The 20,050-nt window shown below is 37.6% G+C and overlaps 1 protein-coding gene across 1 annotated transcript in view; it reads right to left on the reverse strand.

The window, feature by feature from the left end:
• LOC131584626 (uncharacterized) overlaps positions 1-20,050 on the reverse strand; it is a 76,026-nt gene that overhangs the window by 41,951 nt on the left and 14,025 nt on the right. The window contains exons 9-29 of the mRNA XM_058849959.1: positions 18,462-18,565; positions 16,875-17,040; positions 16,445-16,627; positions 15,582-15,734; positions 14,163-14,307; positions 12,560-12,718; positions 11,692-11,810; positions 10,398-10,679; positions 9,253-9,408; positions 8,623-8,807; positions 7,671-7,853; positions 7,445-7,536; positions 7,096-7,265; positions 6,639-6,798; positions 5,467-5,546; positions 4,747-4,927; positions 3,493-3,669; positions 2,188-2,321; positions 1,947-2,105; positions 1,151-1,331; positions 472-683 (exon numbers count right to left, since the gene is read on the reverse strand). Coding sequence (XP_058705942.1) covers positions 472-683; positions 1,151-1,331; positions 1,947-2,105; positions 2,188-2,321; positions 3,493-3,669; positions 4,747-4,927; positions 5,467-5,546; positions 6,639-6,798; positions 7,096-7,265; positions 7,445-7,536; positions 7,671-7,853; positions 8,623-8,807; positions 9,253-9,408; positions 10,398-10,679; positions 11,692-11,810; positions 12,560-12,718; positions 14,163-14,307; positions 15,582-15,734; positions 16,445-16,627; positions 16,875-17,040; positions 18,462-18,565 — 3,381 coding nt within the window. The remainder of the gene's footprint in view (positions 1-471; positions 684-1,150; positions 1,332-1,946; positions 2,106-2,187; positions 2,322-3,492; positions 3,670-4,746; positions 4,928-5,466; positions 5,547-6,638; positions 6,799-7,095; positions 7,266-7,444; positions 7,537-7,670; positions 7,854-8,622; positions 8,808-9,252; positions 9,409-10,397; positions 10,680-11,691; positions 11,811-12,559; positions 12,719-14,162; positions 14,308-15,581; positions 15,735-16,444; positions 16,628-16,874; positions 17,041-18,461; positions 18,566-20,050) is intronic.

Raw genomic sequence — 20,050 nt, forward strand, 5'->3', positions numbered from 1 at the left:
GTGCAGCAGCACAGCACAGAGGTGAAAGAATAATCATTTACAAGAACTATTAGAAGTGTGTGTCAGCTTCTCCATTATCAAAATACTCCGAATTACCATACAGAGTTCAAAGTTTATTTTATCTCCTCCAAGCAAGGGAGAGACAAAAAGCTAAATAGCTGATGAACACTTTTTTCTCATTGAAGAATGTTTCTTACATTCCTCCATGGCTATGCCTGAAGCAGTAGTGACCTAAGGAGGAAAAGCTGGTAAAGGAACATCTTAATCATAAACATAAGTCAAATTCCATAGTGATAGAAGTCCAACACATTGCTTAATGCAAAGCAACTATGATGTAATCAGTTTTCAACCTCTACTGCATAGCACAGTCTAAAATAAATGAGGAAGCTTAGAAAACAGAGTCAGGGCATAGTGATGGCACAGAGCCCTGTCCCCAAAGCCACACACTCTGTGAAGCACCATGTCACCAACCTGCAGGTATGTGGTAGCTGGTGTGTAAATGTGAACTTTTCCTTCCTTCTCATTGTCTTGATCGTTATAGAATAGTTCCAGTACAAGGTTTTTAATGGAGAAAGCTTTTCCAGCTGTCAGCTCAGATGTCAGTAAATAAGCAGAATGCTGAGGCTGGTGCAGTTTGTGAGCTGTGTACAGATAGAGCCATGGGGTGTCTATATTGAACCCACCTGCAAGAGACATATATTAAAGTTGACAGAAACATGGGACTTCAAACTACCTGGATTCTATCTCAACATCAAGGCTTGTAAGATCCAGGGGTTCCAGATTTTAGAAACTAAAATGTGCTATCAACCTTTTCTCTTTCAATTGCTAAAATCTCTGGGTTGTATATCATGAAATTACTGTCCTTCACTAGTGTAAATGGAACTGCTGGAAGATGCCAGCCAGCCAGGCTGTGATAGGTTGGAGATTTCAAAAACTCAGCTAGACAAAGCCATAACAGATGTGATCTACTGCTAGAAACAGTCCTGATTGGAGCAGGAAGCTGGGCTGGACAACCTCCAGGGTCTCTCTCATCCAACAAACATCTTTATCATTCTGTTGCATTCATGCAGAACTACTCAGAAAATCCTGGCAGTAGCTTACAGTGCCTGCTTTTCTAATTACAGACTGGAAATGGCTTGTGGTACTTCACCTTCCCACTTCTTCAGGCCATTTCTGGATGCATCCTTCCAGTGCAGCCCAGCCACAAATGGTACATGGTCATTATACTGCACCTCAAAGTTGGTGCTGCTCTGCAAATACACCTGAGAGGTGTGCAAGTGCTGCAGCTGGGTTCTATAATTCACCTGTTTTTCCAGGACTTGCATGGTAAACTGGAAAAGAAGTAAAGCAAATTTAAATAAAAACAAGATCCCATTTTCAAGGCTGTATAAGTTACACACACACACATAGAAGCAGGAAGGTCATAGCTTCTGCCTTTGTACATTTGCTATTCACTACAGATTTTTATGCATGGTCTCCAGTTATAGACTGAGGTTTCTTTAATACACATTTGTTACAACTACAGGAGATTAAAAAAGAAAAACGCTGTAATAGTCTGAGTTATTATAATCTGCACCCTCCTTCCACATTGTGTCAGCAAAGCAGCATTTATAAATTTCCACAATCATTTTACAGGAGTTAACAATGCAGAAACCTCAGACCAAATTATACTCCAACTTTTCCAGTATCTGCAAAATTTATCTTCTAGCAAATGTCAGAGATCTCAGTGTCTCTGGGCTAAGACCTCACCTAGCTCAAAATTATAAGGTCTGGGTACTTGCCTTATAATACTAGTACATACCATATTTACAAAAAAAAAAGGTTGTAATAAAAAAAAAAATTCAAAATTTATTCTTAGTCTGTCTGTTAAATATTTGAATTGAAGGTCTTACTTTTCTATTAATTTTCTATTGATTTTCTATTAATTATTCTATCATCACTATTACCTCCATGAAATAGCTCACTACAGATGAACTGGAACTGTTCTTTAAGGCTTGGCTGATCAGCAGTTTCTTCTTGTTGTTTATTTCATCCCAGTGTTTCCCATAGTTTACTTCCATCTGGGAGGAAATCCAAGATGCACACACTTCATGTTTCAGGTGAACCTAAAGAAGAGGGCATTGCCTTTTTGCTGTGAATTCTTTCTCATTTGTGCCCAGCACAGAGAGTGCCTGGCTCAGCACCCACCTGGTGGCTGTAGGTGGGAGCCTGCACACAGTGAAACCGATGGTCCAGCTCCAGTCTGTACAAGCCCTGTGCACCCATCTCCACTTGAACTTTCTGCTGTGTACTGCACTCGTGGCAAGGGGTTTTTGCCTCTCCTGCTCAAGTTAAATCACAGAATTACCTACTCAAGTAAATCAGAAATAATCTTTCAAAATGTTAATAGTATAAATCTGGCACTGACTTCAAAGACTTCTGTTTTTCAGAACACCAAATTGAGATTTGTCTATTTTTATAGCTATATACTTGTTGATTTATCCTACAAATCCAAAGGAAAGCACAAACTTCATTACTTAAACAGAATTTTACCTGGCTGAAGTAAAAGTACTACAAACTAATCATGATCAAGCTTTGCAGCTTTCTTGGTATCGCATAATATTTAGTGATTTTCTGTTACCACCAAGCTCCCAACATCATGACATTGCATGACATTTCATCTTAAAAAAAATAATGAACTCCAGCCCTTCTGGACACTGAGAAGAAATTAAAATAATGAATTTGAAGTTTCACCTAATAAGTAGGATTAGTTTTTAAATGAAAAGGAAGTATTTGCTGACCACTTCTGGTAGAATAGTTGTCAAACTGGGTTTAAACTAAAATGTAACTACACTCCAAGTATCTAACTTCACAATTACATAGCTACAGCCAGGCATCTTAAGGTACTGTTTAAGTGTTCAGGGATGTTTTGATTGTTGTCTATAAAATACTGTGATCGGCATGCCATTGTTAGCAAAATTATGGGGTCATGTCTGTGTAGGTTCAAGAAAACTTTATTATTCATATTGCTACATACTCTCTGAAGGTGCAACAGAGTTACCATAAACAATCCCCCTATAATATTTATGAGGATTAGCTACTACAAGGATTCAGTACTTTGATATAACTGTACTGATGTTCATCTGCTTTGTCCCACAAAATTAACATAATTCCTATAATGCAGCCAGGCGAGCACAGTCAGCTGCTTCCTAGAAACCACTCCTCATGTTATTCAGTGCATGTATACAAACATCTGAAAACACAAATTAATTAGGAGCAATTCTCACTAAAAATGTGATTTTTAATAAAATGATGGATATGCTTGTGAAAAGCCCATAAAAAAAAAAAAAGGTTTTATATGCAGACTCAAATAATAAAATTTATCCAACTGAAAAGAGAAACTTGTTCCAAGTTTCAGATCACAGTTTAAAAATTAATATGAAATATTTCTATTATGTTCTAAACACAGAGGCAAATCTTGTAGGAAAAATTAGTATTACAGAATACTTTTACTTTCTCTGTTTTTCAGTGTACCTAGGAGTCCATATTTTATCCGCAGACCATGAGACCACAATCCCTCACGCTGCTGGAGAAGAGCGACAGCTTTAACTCCAAGAACACCTGGAAGGTGAGTCTCCCCTTCCAATGAGTACTGTCTCAGCTTATCATCAACCTTTTTCTCCAGAAGTGCTACAGAAAGAATTGAAATGATTATGCAGTGGTAGAACTTGAAGTTACTTCAGCTAGTTAAAGAAATACTACAGTGGGAAAAACCAAAAGGGCATTCAGTCTCTCCACCATGATGAACGCCCTGTTGTGTAGTAAACAGACAAAAAGATACAGAGCTGGGTGTTCAGTGTTGTTTTCCATCTCCACAGACAGCCTGCAGACCACGCTTCTCACAACCTGCTTCAAGCTTATTGAAATGCATCCAGTCAAAGCTGCTTTTCAAAGGAAATAAATTCAGACAGACAGATCTTTTAATTAATTAAGCCCTAACATGTGAACATGTGGATGTCCACCTCTACATAAAGTCAGAGCAAGGTTGTGGCTTTGCAGCAGCACAACTGGTGCAGCCAAGTTCTCAGGTGCTAGGAGTTTAAAATCACACCAGAAACTGGCTTGGATGCAGTCGCTGGCAATCCATGTGAATGCTAAGGATGAAAACTTCACGAGAAGATCATTTCCCAAGAAACAAACTGGCCTTCTGCATTCCTTAAAAGTTAGTTCTGTTTGAAAGTACTGTGTGACCCTATGACATTTTAGTCAAAATGAGAGCCTTAGACATAAATTTATTTCACTGTATTATTTTAATTTTAATGTATTGATGTTATACAAATATTAAGGCTCTCTTTCTGACACTTTCTCTTGTATTTTTCTCTTAGCTTATTTGTGAGAAAAAAAGACTAAGATTTTTAGAACAGCAGATCTTAAGAGACATTTAGCTACAAATACGCGTTTCTGCATTGTTTTGTACTAACAAAAGTGAAAAACAGCTGTTATTTTTTGGCATGTTTTTGTTAAGTAATTCCTTATATCTTATTTCCTCCACCCTTTCCAACAGTAATTCAAATCAGATTTTATTTAAAATTTCTTTTATTCTAAAATATATATATTTGTATTAATTTATACAGGATAGTAATTTTAAAAAGCAGTCTTTATGGATTTGAAAGCAATTTTAGGAGTAAATGTCCAAAATCAGGCAACCCTAACAAATAACGGCTCCAGAACTTGCATTTATATGCCAAATACTTACTGTCCTCTAACCTGAAAGAAATGCAGCATCCTTGAACAAATTATTCAGAGATAATGAAAAAGCTATCTTCTTGCCAAGCTGTTTAGTGATGTTTCCTGACAAAATGACAGGACTGCTTTGCTTTATCAGCTTTACCTCCAGCTGGGTCACATATCTCTGCTCTCCACTCAGCATCTGCAAATCTGCCATTCCCTAGAACAAACAAACAAATCAAAAAGCAAACCCCAAGCCCCTCAACAACATAAGTTTTAAGAAAGCAATAGTGTAGACTTGGGTGTTTCAGAAATGAGATGAGAGGAAGAAGAAAATACACATTTTTCTATACATCTAACAACAAGCCTTCCACACTCCACAAAGCCTAAAACTTGCCATTGATAAATAATGGGGAGGAAGGATGGATTTGTTTTTCCAGTTACACAGAGGTCACAGTGGTGCAAGAGGCTACTTCCTTCAGCTTCTGCTGGTTTTAGGACTGAAATCATTACAAATGTTGCAATACCAGGCCAGAAATTAATAGGATGTTACTGAAAATATTGGCAGTCTCACTGAGATTTAGGTTGAAATTTAGCACTGAGTCTACCTCAAAAATATGTAATAAGGAGAACTGCTAATTTCTCTGATGGATTGCTCACAAAACTGTTTTTCAATATGTGTATTTTCACTATCTTTCTTTTCTGTGCTTTTATGTAAGTATTCATCCTATCATGACAGCTCATGACATGCAAACATACCTTAATGTAATACACATCTTGGTCATCCACTGTCAGCTCCAGGTGTCCAACTTGGGAACTTTTAGAAAACTCAATCCTCCCTTGGAGAAAAAGAAAACTCTTTACTTTTTCTTTAATGTTCAGTGATACTTCATCAGACTGTATTTGAAATTATAGATGTTCTCGTTATGAACAATAGATACAGAGTGATTAAAAACATAATAAATATAAGCTCAAAGGAAAAAAGGATCAGAATTTGCAAAGGCATTTTGCAAAGTGTCTTCAGAATAAACTAGTAATTTTGGAAGGATATTCTGAGGAGAATAACTGAGAAGAGGCAATGGAAGCTGTCTCCAACAAACACAGCTTAGTTCTGGAACTGATTTATGCACTTTCTTTAGGCCTGTGCTAAAACTTGTAGGTTGTGTTGTGCTGTGGAGACATTTCAGGAGCTCAGAATGCTGTGCACACAAAGCCTTGCACAGTGGTAAAGCCTCCTTGCAATCCATTTGGAAATAACCAGGATCCAAAAAAAAGGAAAAAAAAGAACTAAAAAAAAAAAGAGTGGAAAAATCTAAATATGTGATATGGTAGAATACATCAACACAAAACATCACTTGACCAGCATGCCAAAGAAGCTGAAATTTGTTGTCTATACTATTACCATTAATTTGCAGGTTATAGTTCCTCAATGGGTTTGTAGATTCTGTGTTCTATGTTACACTGTGGTTGTTATTTTTTTATTACAATGCATGGCACTATCATAGTCAATACTTCATTGATTTAGCAACACATAACTTCATCTCATAACTAACAGAACACAGCAAACTGGAACAATAAGGCAAGTTCAGCATATGTAAAAGATGTCAGAACAATCCACCATGTTCTTTAGCCCTCATTTCATCAATCCTGGTAATAGCTTCCTTCTCTAATATGACTTTATGAACCAGGTACTGAACTTCTGACTGTGCAAAATATAGTATTAACCAAGATGCAAACCCCATTGGGAATGAGTGCTACCTAAAGCAGTAAACTGAACAGTTATCACATATTAATGCATTTTCAGCATTAGATTAGTGAGTGAAATATACTGATATTTCTCAGTTAATTGTAATGAAGTTCTCCTAACTGATATAATGAAGTTCTCCTAACTGATATTAGCTGGTGATCAGACTCTTAGTTGAAAAACCTACCATCCATCTCAATTTTTTTCTTAGGTTGTATAAACTGGATTCTGAATTTCTTCTGTGGGATACTAAAACTTATGTCAACACCAATATCTCTTTTCAAATCTGACTTTGGAGTCCCAACAAAGAAGTGAAAGACAGCTTCACTTGGGATCCATGAATTCTCCTAAAAGAAAGCAAGAAATGATAACCACATTATTCATTGGCACACCATTTACAAAACAATCTCTAATACCGAGACAACACATTGTTTGTGTGCACTGTTTTGTAGATAAAAAGAGTATGTACCTCCTATCAGCATCAGTAATTTGTGTTCCACATATCTTCCCACTATACTGGGAATGAAATTAATAACATAGAGCTTGGAATCCAGAGGGTTGAACACACAGTACTGAGATACATCACTCTGCCACCAGAACGGCAAACTGAAAACTAAAGCCAGAGTCCAGTGTGCCAGTGGTACCTGAGATATACAGTCATAGGCAGCTTCCACCACGTACTGCTGCAGGCCTCTGTCTTGCTTAGTTAATGTCACAGCCACTCTCAAAGGTCCAGTGAGGGGGAAAACCAAACCACTGGCTGGGTCAGGATAGGACATTTCAGAACACAGCTGCCAGCCGATAATCTCAGACACTGATGGAAGACAACAGTTGAACATTCAGTTAGAACAGCAAACAAAGAAAACACAAAAATTAACTTTGCACTGTAGACCTTTTAGAAATAATATGTGAAAAAAGAAACCCTACTGAATAAAATTATGTTACAGATATTTCAGAATGCCTTTCCAAGACAAACATAATAGCTGGACTCACCTTCCTCCCTAGTGCAAGTTCTGGTTTCTGTGTGATCTTGGAAGACATCTATATCTTCTGTCTCATCCACCATTCTGAAGTAGAGTTTAGAGCTGCAACCAAGAATTTTGAACAATAACTTAAAACCAATTATGCTAAAGTTACAGCCATATTTAAACAAAAATCTCAGTTATATTCAAGAATGTTAACAGCTACTGTTTTTGAAGGTGCCCTTGCTTAATCTTACCTGAAATTAATTATCTCCATAGATTCTTCTGGAGTGTTTAAGAAAACTTTGAGCTCTTTCCCTTTCTTCACCTGGATTCCCCCATCAAGACTAGTAGATGTTCTCATTCCTGTTAACCACTTCAGGCCAGCTTGTCCCAGAGTCCCCACAATTCCCATTTGGACAGAAAGCTGGACAAATGCACTGTTGAAAGATTCATGTACATATCCTTATATGAAATGCAGTTTCTTTTTAAAGCACTTAATTTAAACCTCTTTAATAAATACACAGAATTTGATGCTGCAGCACAGTATATTCCATGGTTAAAATAATGAACTATTTTGTTTCAGGAAATAACTGAAAAGATTGCATGTACACCAACACACACTTTCTAACATGAATTATAATTTTACTGTATCTCCTAAGGAGGGGATTTAAATGCAGATTTCATCATGAAATATTAAGAAATGGAAAGCAATTAGAACTGAGTATCACAGGGCAAATTTCTTACAGTCTGTACAGCACTAAGTGAAGTTTAGTAACGTATTCAGTATGTACAAAAGCTAAAATAGCCAAGTAAGGAAACACAGGGTTAAATCCTCCACTGGTTTGTACATCCATAACCTGTAACAGCATGTTTGATCCTGAGAAAAATACACTTGTTACAGGTAAAGCACTCAAAAAATCAACTGCATGCAAGAATTCCGGAGTTTGATTTAGAGGTAGAGAGGAATAGTCAGTTTAAACCAGTAATGGATTAACACAGCAAGAGTTCAAAATCAGACAGGCAGGACAGAAAAACACTGCTGCCCCTACACCATGGCAACCATTCAGCAACAGAAGGCTGATGACTGTTTTTGTTCTTCAGCAATCTCCTAATTAATTAATAGGCATTCACACAAAACTTTCACATCAAGAATTGCTACTTTACATTGGGGCCATGTGAAAGGGACACATTTGCAGCAGTTAATACCTTGGCTTGATATATCCATTTAGAAAGAAATTGGACTGCTGTTTGAAGTCTGCATTCCCTTTGATTTTTATGTTGATTGCCGCTGAGGCATTGATTGCCAGTTGAATAGGAAAGCCTGAAATTGCTGGAAACTGCAGTTCTTCAGTGGCCAAACTCATCCTTTTATTAAACTGGATCTCCTGCCCCTGTGATGAGCAAAACACAAACAAAACCCAGAATTTCATTTTGCATAATAGAGTTAGCATTCAAGAATTTTTCCAGATATAATTTTTGACTGCATCTGTATACTGTAAAAGTGTTTTTACCTGAGCTGATCTGGGACATAAAGAAAGCGGCCCAAAGCCTGCCTATGGCCATGGCATGAGTCAGACACCATTCCTACTCCAGTTAAAAAAAGAATTTGCATTTAGGCATGGATGGATTTGAATGAGAGAAGCAAGAGGTAAGAACCATTAGACAGCAAAACAAGTCTGCCTTAGGTACCGAATGCTGTTTAAACCAAATATACACTGGTGTCTTTAAGAGTTCAGTTTAGAGAAACAAGAAATAATATTTTGTATCTTTTATTTATCTGTCAGAAAGCAGTTTCTCAAGATGTTTACTTTCAAATACAAAAAAGGTTCATTTTACCTTCAGAAGTTTGACTGCCAACTCAGCCAGATTTAAGGAATAATGTTTCATATGTTTTCTTAAATCTTCACAATCTAAGAAGCTAAGTTCGTTTCCAAAGATTTTCATGCTTAGCTCACATTTCAGTGCCTTCTTTCTTACTGTTCTCTCAGCGAACTGACATGATAAAAAAAGAAATCAAAGGGAATGGAGTTATAATTTCCTTTCAAACTCACAAGAAACAATTCCTCAATGCAGGCTATGTTATAGGCTCCCTTTTACAAGTACTTTGGAGACCACTTAAGACCCTGGATTAGTAGCTGTTCTTTCCAGCTACACTTGAGCTCCATAGCACACAAGCTGGTTGTCACTATGACCACTGGTCATATCCAGTCCTAAGATGACAGGCGAAGAAGAAGTACTGCAATGCATACCCACAAAGAGATGAAGCTTTGAAAAATACAATCTCAAAACAACATTAGGGATGCCTTGATTGCTAAATAAACTGCTAGGAAGTAAAAAATTTACATTTTCTCTCCTTACAGTTCTATGATACCACAGCAACACAACATGATCATGAGCTTATTCTCTAAGAAGAAACCCTGGAAGATGAGTCCAAGGAAAGAGATGATCTAATACAAACTAAATGAATCACAGCCCCTGAGTTTTCCAGCTAATACAGCTAAACAACAGTTGAAGTCAATTCTTAGAGCTTTCCTGCTGTGCACATAAAACATAGCTCTCTCCAGAAATGAGTAAATTCACATAGCACCAATGTAACATCTGACATCAAACTGGGAAGTCAGACTGCAAACAACAGGACTCAGGAACTCAACATCAAGGAGCTGTTTACACTGGCACAGCAGTCAATAGACAAAATGACATCAGCATAAAAGGGACCAGAGCTCTAAATAATGAGAGGAAACCCAAAATACAGGCAACATAATCCCATGGCTGAATGTCAGTGTTTTGAGACAATAAAACAATCTCAAAAAAACCTAAAGATCTGGCTCTTTGCTGCTCTGTATTTTCTGCAGCTGAGTAGAACAAGTTACACGTGCTTTATTAAAAGGAGTCACAGTAATCCAGAGCACCAGTGTAAGATGGGACCCTATATTTGACTGGGAAATGTCATTAATTTTTGTAAGATCTACAGATTCAGTTACCTTTTTGACTAACTCATTCATCTTACTGTATTTTCTACCAAGACAATTTCGGTTTGTTTTTCTCAGCTTTGGCTTGCCAGACTTGCTCACAAGATGATCAGTGGGGCTGTATTGCTTCAATGTTGGGTTCCTCTGCTTGACTTTCTCTGCTGTTTCCACTGGGGTTTCTGCCTTGTGGTTTCCTTCATTAGTGTTTCCAAAAAAATAGTCACTGAAAGTAGAAGATTTCGGCCCAAAACCCCTCTCTATAAGAGTTTCAGCATTCTCCAATCGTACACCAACCTAGTGAAAAACATGCAGCAGTGAAAAGCCTGACAGTGATATGTATAGGCCATGGCCAGTTCTAAAGCAGAATATCAAATATACAGCCAGCTGTAACCAACATAAAAGGTTTGCCAAGCCAGACCACAGTCTACAAAGTTAAGCATTCTACTTCCTTCAGTACTCAATACTGGATATTTCAGTATTAAATCTTCCCATAAAAATTAGATATGTAAAGCCCAGTCCAAAACAAAAATTCTTTTTCATTCAGGTACTGTGGTTCACTTACACCATGATGGGCCAGAAGGGGATACTGTTATTTTGGCATGTTAAAAACAATATTTTGGCTGGAAAACACTCACATGCCCTTTTCATACTCTGAAATAAGATTCTGTTTGGAAGTTTGCTTAAAACAGAATTACTAACACACATAAATGCCAGGGTATGTGGCACTGAAAAAAAAATTCTGTTCCCTTGCAAGCTTAAACTTGAGATCTGAGGGCTACATTAAATACTTTTTTTCTTTCATGCACACATTGTTACCTGGCACAGCAGATAAAGATGATGAGGTCACAGGCAGGTCATTGAAATGCCCCCAGCACTGGACGCTCAATGGCACTAGAACAGTCACTTCAGCTAAGAACAAATGAGTCTATCTCTGTATTAAAGGAATGGTGCACCCGAGCCAATCCATTTTCCACTGTACATCAAGAAAAGGAATCTTACTATCCTAGACAGGAGCTAGAGCAGTGTCTCAGAAAGCACTGATTTTAAGGTTTCATTTGAATCAACAAGAGCTAAGTCACTTTCCTAGTGCATGGCACTAGTAGACTGACAGTGCTTTTATTTTGACTAAGCCCGTTACACACAGGACTCCCCAGTCTGAGGCAACTGTGCTACAACAGTGAAAAGCACATTTTGCTAAAGGAACTGCAACAGGAAAACAGAAAATTCTTTGTACTTCAATATACCAAGTGTCACTTGAGAAGTGGGATAAAAAAATCCCACAATTAAAAAAAATCCATAAACTTGCCTCCAGGAGATTTATAGCCTGTCCCATAAAGTGAACAGTCAAATTTGTCATGACTGATCGTGGTAGAAAAGATGTAGGAGAAAAGACCACTGATGCTTCCATATTTGCACCTGCACCAGCTGCAATGGAAAATAGATGTCTGTCAGCTGGAGATCAGCTCTCATATTCTTTGTAAAATTCATAATTCTTTGGAAAACTGTTACTCCACTCAATAAGATGGTGAATGAAACATTGTCAATAGGTGAAACTATTTAACTTCTCAATACAGCAAACACATTACTGTAAGTAACTTCCATTTACTGGAATTCCATATTTACTGGATATTACTGGGTATTATCTCACTAGAATCAAAAGGAAAGCATTTATAATACATACGATACATGAATGCACTGGAGGAAGTGGACAGAAAATCAAAATGTAACTCTGAAAAACATCACTTAGCATTTTCACTGAAAATAAATGAACAAATAGTAAAACAGGAAATAACTAGTTTGACTCTTTTCTTATACCAAGGACAGAAGATGAATCAGGAGAAGAAAAAACATCCCAGTCCCCTGTTGCTGCAAAGGAAGTTAACTAAGGAAGGAATTAAAAGATGATGTTCACAAAAATAATCTTAAATGTTCATTGGTTCTTGGTCTCCTCTCTCACAAGAGGCAAAGGTGCATGGTATCTGGTTTGGTGGAAATACATTTTATATGCTCCAATTAAGAATCAAAGCAGAATCAAGCTTACATTTGTATATTTGGATAGTATTAAATAATAAAAATCAAAGTTCTCTGGAGCAATATGTAAAGGGTCAGAAAAGCCATGTGGGATGTTAATAAGCCATATGCTACAAAGTATTAAGTTCTAAAACTCCACGTACCTGAGTGAAATGTGACATCAGAGTATGATGAGTATTTCCATGTCTCCCAGTCAAAATCTTTGCTAAGAATTTCATCAGGAATAGAATCTCGAAGGTGCTCCTTCAACGGATCATCCGTCTCCAGGAGCTGAGAGAGATGACTCCAAACAAAGGAGCCCACTAAAATTCAACAAAGAAAAGCATGTGGAAATCAGAAAAAATTTACAAGAGTATTAAAAGCAGATACAGGAAATATTTTTATTTTTTATACCACCATTAATTCTAAGCCATTCCCCTGACCACAACAGAATCCATTCATTTTCAGCATGATTAAAATCAGTCTGATGCACCTACTGCAACATCACTTTAAATAAAAAAAAAAGGCACATACAATTAAACAATTGTGTTTCAGAACTAGCATTCCTACATGACACTGTGGAGTTGCAATTTGGCCATGTATGTGCTGTGTTGTAGGGGGAAAATATTTCCCATGTGTTCTGGAGTCTGGTTCCTAAATAGAGGCTTTTTTGTCTCCTGAAGATAAAAGATATTAGGTTCCAGTGCTAGTTCAATGCCCAGACACTGAATACTGATGCAACTGCTTTTTTCACAACACAACTTCTTTTTTTTCAAATTTTGTTTTCTGAATGCGGAACTAAAAACTAACATGTGCCCTATGCCTTCAAACACGCTTGTTATTCCTAAGTTTATTATATAAATTATTTAGCTGTCACATCAACAAAACACAAAGGAAAGAAATTAAGATTCTTCATGAGTACTGCATTAAATTGTTTGAAACACACAAATTTTGGATGGACTTGTAGAGCTCCTTCATGAATCGGACAAATTAAAGTTTCTGCATGGAGTCACCAGAAGCAGTCACTGAGGGTACACCTTAACAGGATTTTGGAGGTGGATGCAATTTCTCTGTCTGAACTCTGATCAGAGAGGAATGAGTGCCCTCCAAACCACAAGCCACACCAGCAGGTGAGCACAATGTTGAGCCTGAACCCACAATCACTGCAGGATACACCGGTCCGGACATAACCTCCTGGGAAAATGGAACCAGCTCCAAGGCAGGGCTGGCCAGGATCCAGACACAGTGCAGACAGAGTCTGCTTTCATCTGCCTGCAAACAGTCTTACAGATACCCTTCTCATGTTTGCTTCTTCTTGACAGACGTAAATGCAAGGGATTAGTCCAGAGGTATCCTTCACTGAACGTGGTGAAACCATTTTAGAATACTGCAACTTTTTTTCTGCCACTTGCTTCTTTCTCAGCTTAACAAAATGCAATTTTCTGTCATCCATTTGTATTTGTAATGCAGTGAGCATCAAAGTTGTTCCATACAGCTTTCTCAGGAGCCTGCAGTGAATGAAATGCTGCCAGTAGAAGGAACTAATTCTATGAAAAGTCAGTCCTTACTGACTATTGCTAAACTAACAGTATCACAATTGCAATATAAAATGTCACAATCATACAAACAATCACTTAGAAACAATCTACAAAGCATTGAGATAAAATAAAAATTTATATAGATTAGTACCATTACACCTGCAAAGTAAATGTCACATTGAAGAATTGAATTAGGAACATGTAAGACTTCAGTAGATGCTTGGCTGACCTTGGCTGGATGTTTCTTTCAGCAAAGTCTTTTGTACTTGTTTAAATAACTCTTCATGTGGACATTTCATTACTATATAATATGCAGCAATTCTTATTTCCACATCTTCGCTGGTTGCTTGATAAAACTGAAGTAATATAGCATTCTAAGAAAAAGACAAAAAAATAAAGAAAATTACTATTCACTTCCCTGGAACACCCCATGTGCACTTTCAGGTCCTGTGGGTTTTTTGTTCTCAAGGAGCTACTGCTGTATTTGTAGCTATTGCCTTATACCTGACAAAGACACTTTGTGTAATATGGATACAAGTGTATATTGTCTATGCTACCTTATCCACAAATTTCCTGAACAAACTGTCACTACGACCTTGAATCCTATACAGACAAATCTATACAGGACTCTGCAACACAGAGCCTCCCTTGCCAGCACAACTGTTAAGGCACTGTCACCACAGGGGAGACCTGTCTGTTGTATCTCTCATGTGCCACAACCAATACACAAATGATGGCCATGGTTTTGTTCACAGTTGACTGTTAAGGTCATTACTTTTGGTCTCAATCAAAGAGCAGGCCAGCAACAAATTTATTCTGTTCAATATTTCCCCAGTATCAACCAAGACAATTTCTTTGTGAACTGCCAGGAATTAAGAAATAACATTTTTATTAGCATTCAACAGCCCCAGTCCATCCAGTTCAGCAGTTCATTTGTGAGACAACAATGGGATATATGACAATATACAGACTTGATACCTTGAACATGTCTAACGAGCAACACCAAGTTTCACAACTGCAGAACAAGTGAATCACACCAATCCATGATAAATTCAATTTTAAAAAGACATAGAAAGGTGCAAGGCCATGTGGAGCTTTTTGTTCTTCTGGAGCAGGACTGTCAGCTTTGCCCAGGCCAGTGCACCTGGCTTTGCCATTCTTCTAAGTATCAAGGTACTTATTAGAGATAAACGGGTTTTGAACTTTTTTTTATTAAGAAACAAAATGTATTCTTAACAAAATGTTCTAATATGGCAGTGTATTGCAAATCACAACAAGCTTCTTACATTATTATTCTTACTTTATGTTTCAGAGAATGAAAAAGTGAAACAGACTATGGGAAAAATCAAGTCCTGTGGGTTCTCAGCCATAGTGCCCACAGACATAAGGCACCCAACCAAAGTGTCTAATTAGGAAGTCCCAAACACTGCCTCAGTCACTGATGTGTTACCTCAACTGCAGTGAAGCTCATTACAGGTTTGCTCATCTGGGTGGTTCTACCTTCTCCTCCAACAGCAGAGGGGCTCTACTGGAACATGTCTACACTTGTTCCCTATCTGTTTGCATGTTTTTGTAACTATTCCAACAAGTCCCAAATCTGTGGCAGTGCCAGGAAGCCATCAGTCACCTGTGGCAGTGAATCACTCACCCTGACAGGGCAGGGAATGCGCCGGAAGGCCTGGACAGCAGCGAGGCGGATTTCCATGGGATGGCTCTTCAGGGCAGCACAGGAGCTCAGAGCAGGAGCCAGCGAAGCTGCTGCAAGTCCTGCATTTCCAATGGCTTTCAACACCAGCTGCATCTGTAAATGCAAAGCTAGGTAGAACAGAAAGCTCTCCAAGTGCTGGCAGCTGTACATTGCATTTCATGGCACTAACATTTTCTGGGCAAAACTCTTTAAAATGATTACTGGTGATCGGGGAGTTTACTGCAGCCTATGGTACTACCTATACCCTGGCTTTACTGGGAGGACAAGACACACATGGACTACGGTTCTATTCTAATGCCACTGGCACTTGTAAGGAGAACCTGCCTTAAACCTGGGGGAATACAAAAACATTCTTAAAAGCTTGCATTTCAACAGAAAACAAAAGTCACAAATTTTATGTAGTCAGAAAGTTTTTCAAGTACTTTGATATTTTGTCCCTTTTGATCACAGATATTTTGACATTTTAGTGATTCAACACAGGGTTCTGGACACGATAACTAAATTAAAATAATAATTCAACAGATAGGTGTTTTTCCCACTGCTCAATGGTATGAAGTTTGCTTCATCAGGAAACCCAAGGCTTTTCCTTATTTCCACACACAAGAACACCCATACTGATAGGTTCTACTTGTCAGATTACAAAATTTTATCAGCTCATTCTAGCAAGGAATATTCATCTACTAAGCTTGTATTCATGGCTGTCTGGAAATGCAATTAATACCATTTTCATCAAACAAGTTCTCAGATCACTAAGGGAACAGAAAAGTAAAGCGCTGTATCATGTGCCTCTGTATAACCAATACCTTGCTGAGATGTTCTGAATCTTGCACAGTACAGTTTCCTCCCAAAAATTTCCCAAGAATTCTCATCACACTCTGCACAGCAGGTACAATAGCACAGGAGCTGTGAGCTGAACAAAACCTATGTACGAGAGCCGTTACTCCCAAGAAGCAGCTCTGGCTTGCTCTAGGTGACTTCAGCAAAGGCTGTAAACAACCACAGAAGGAATGAGGTGTTTCAGTAAAGTCATGAGAATGACTACAGTAACATACCACATACAGTAACATACCATCATAAATGTATCAAAATATTTACATACTAAAACACAATATCAACAAAATTATCTGGACAGAGATTTGTATAAATCTGAAAAAGACTGTTACTGTAAAACAAAATTGATGAGCCACCTAGATTCATTACAAATTTAAAAAGAAAAAAATAACATCCACTCACAGCAAGAGATTCAATCATGCCTGAGGTGGGATTAGGAATGAATGTAAATGACCAGAAGAAATATTCTACTTTGTCTTCCTCAACCTCTCCAGAAGCGATGAGGTCTTTCATTAGGACAACACATGCTTCTGTGGCACAAGATGGGAGAGCATCTATTAATGGTTGCCTGTAGCACAAGAAAAAAGTACAGGAAATGTAAAATGACCAAAGTACACAAGAATCACATAACAAGTACATTGAGACTCAGCTTCTTTCAAAGTAAATAAAAGTCCAGTGGCTTAGCAAATGCCAGATTCTGCATGTTCGTGTTTCAGTCAGGATGTGATGGAAGTGCACTGGTGTTTCAAGAACAGTAACCAGATATTCAAGAAAATATTCAGTTGCTTTCTCTGAGAATTAAGCCACATCACATCCCAGGTTTGACTTCTAAAGACTGAGGTACCTTAAAGCACTGATTTTTTCTTAAGGTGTCTTTCTCCTTTCATGCCACCTGTAACATCAGTAAAAAATTAAAATATTAAAACTGAATTGACTAGCTTTTACTTCCTGTGATTTTTAGACCTTATCTAAGGGGAAAGCCTACACCAGCATGACAGACAATATGCATTTCAACTCCTAAGAGTCCCTCTGTAAATATCCTGCCTCCTATACTGATGGAAGGACACTTCTGCATTAACTAGAAAGCAGTTAAAGTAGATGGGGTAAAAGCATCAGAGAGCAGTCTGCATGGGATTTTTTTTTTCCACTCCTAAATTTAATAACCATGTCCTGAGTAAAATTAGTCTAAAGGTAATATAAAAAAGGCAGAATAGTTTAATTACTGTCTAATAATGAAGAATATTAGCATGACTATTTATCAAAGGATGAGAATAAACTTAACCCAAAATTTGCCCCTTTTGCATCAAATAAAGGTATTTTTGCAAACATAAACTCTTAATTTCAAACAGACTGATGACACTTTGTACTGAAACAAAGCAGAAGAATTGTTTCACTATTTTCAATTTTGTGAGGGGAAAAAATTTACTGATTTTGATAATACTGGATTAGTACTTCTTATAGTCTCAAACCATTGGCTCAGAACCGTTGCTGACTGCAGAGGAGTAGGGCCTTGATCTTTAAAGCCACAGTTCTACAACTGGTATAAACCATCTGGGAATCCAGCTGCTACTGAAAGATGCAGCTCCACCACATCCATACTCCCAGCCTAACATCCATCTCCTCTGCCCCACAGCTACTAAGGGCATTGAAAGTACAGATCCAGGTAAGCTTTTTCACAACAAATGGCAACAAAAGCTTGAAACCAGCAGAACTGATTTCCATCCAAGCCATGACTCAGATTTCCCATTCACTTTGCTTTGGAAACAGGAAGTCTGGCTGTGGGAATATCTTGTCTACTTTGTACATAACATTCATTCAGTGAGGAGAGAGTATCATCCCATTACAGAAACAAGATCTGCAATACAAATTATTCCTTTTAAATGCTCCAAATTTAACTCCAACATTTGGGCACAGATTTAAAACATTTAAATATTCACAAAACATTTCTTTCCTGTTTATTTTTGAATGCAATTACTAAAGGAGACTTACCAGTTGTCTCTGCACTTAAATGATGATCTTTGCCATAGTGCTCTTAAGGCCTCAAGAGAAAGATGTCGAAGCTCAAACACGAGAGTCATGAAAAGGTCTGCAGTCTGGAAGTGCACAAGCACAACTGTAATATTCCTGCTGTGCAGAAACCAGCTTCAGAGAACAGAGAGATTATGCTGGCATTGCCAGTGATTTACAAAGCAACCTGAGAGTGAACCTTCCTTTCTTCCCTGTGTCCTTACATTCCTTCCTCATTTGCTTTTCTCTCCAGACTGCAAACATACAGAGAAGTACTTTTGCTTTGGATATCAGTCAGTCCCTCAGAGAGCAGCTCTCAGCGACCACCATGCACACCACTGGCATACAAATGAATAATAAACCAAAATGCAACAGTGGGGTTACAATCCAGAAGAGAAAGTTATAACCTTCTCTGAATTTGTATAGCAAGATCCTGATTTATGACCAGAACTTGTGACATAGCTTTGACAGAAATGAAACAATGGTCAACCTAACTGCGTATTAATCTTAGGTTTATGTGAAAGATCATTTAACTGAGGTTTGGGCAACACTTAGAAGTTTCACTTGAGAACCCTTGGGCTGTGACAAAATTATTTCCTGGGGAAAAGCCCAGGCAGAACTGCCCTTACCTCTGCAGGCAGCACAGGACTAGCTGGAAACAGAGGCAGAAAAGCTGTTCTCTCTCACTAAGAAGAATTGCTACATCAATCAGCAGCTATTTTACCTGGTATTTTAAAGGCTAAATAGCACATGGATGTACTCACCTGAGACCTGATCCAAAGTTCAAGAAAGAAGATAGGTCTCATTACTTGAAAAAATTAGCAGAATGTTCAATACAGTATCTTGTATGTTTATGTTAACTGAACTCTGTAATATGTAATATTATAAATATAATATGTAAGTTTTAAACATAGTCCATGTCAGATTCACTTCAATGTTTTATTCATCTCATATGTGAAAGGCTTAGACATAGGACTAAATTTCTGGTTCCAAAGCAAACATTTTTCTTCATGTAAAAATAGTTGAAAGTCTAATTCCACTAAGTCACATTTCCAAAGGTTTGGGGACAGACCTACTTTGACTTCCTGACCTTCCTTCCAGAAGCTGCTCCCAAAAACAACAAAAACATGGAATAACCCAGTGCTAGCACTAGATTTTAAGACTGCCAAGCCATTTTCAGTAACAAGAAGGTGTCTTTCAGTAAGAAATCTGAGTAATTTCTTACTGTTTTGTTTGATAGGCTGAGGGAGTAAATCAGCAGATCCAATATGGATATAGTTGGTGTTTTTATTCTTTTGGGATTTATATTCTTCTTAGAAATAATATATAATTTAATCAAATTAAAATTTGTTCTCGTATGTGAAGCCCCACCTATGTATTAATTCTGTTAACATTTATAATTCCATACCTAAAATTCAGATAGATACATGCATTCCCTTCTCTTCTATTCCATTCCATCCCATCATTATCACTAAGGTCTATTTTAAAAAGAAATTACAAGTCTGGACACTATGGAGCTAGTGAAAAAGATCACATTTTATCATAAAATGTCTATGAAATATTCAGAGAAC

This window comes from Poecile atricapillus, chromosome 14 (genome assembly GCF_030490865.1).
Source record: "Poecile atricapillus isolate bPoeAtr1 chromosome 14, bPoeAtr1.hap1, whole genome shotgun sequence".
Lineage (NCBI taxonomy): Eukaryota > Metazoa > Chordata > Aves > Passeriformes > Paridae > Poecile > Poecile atricapillus.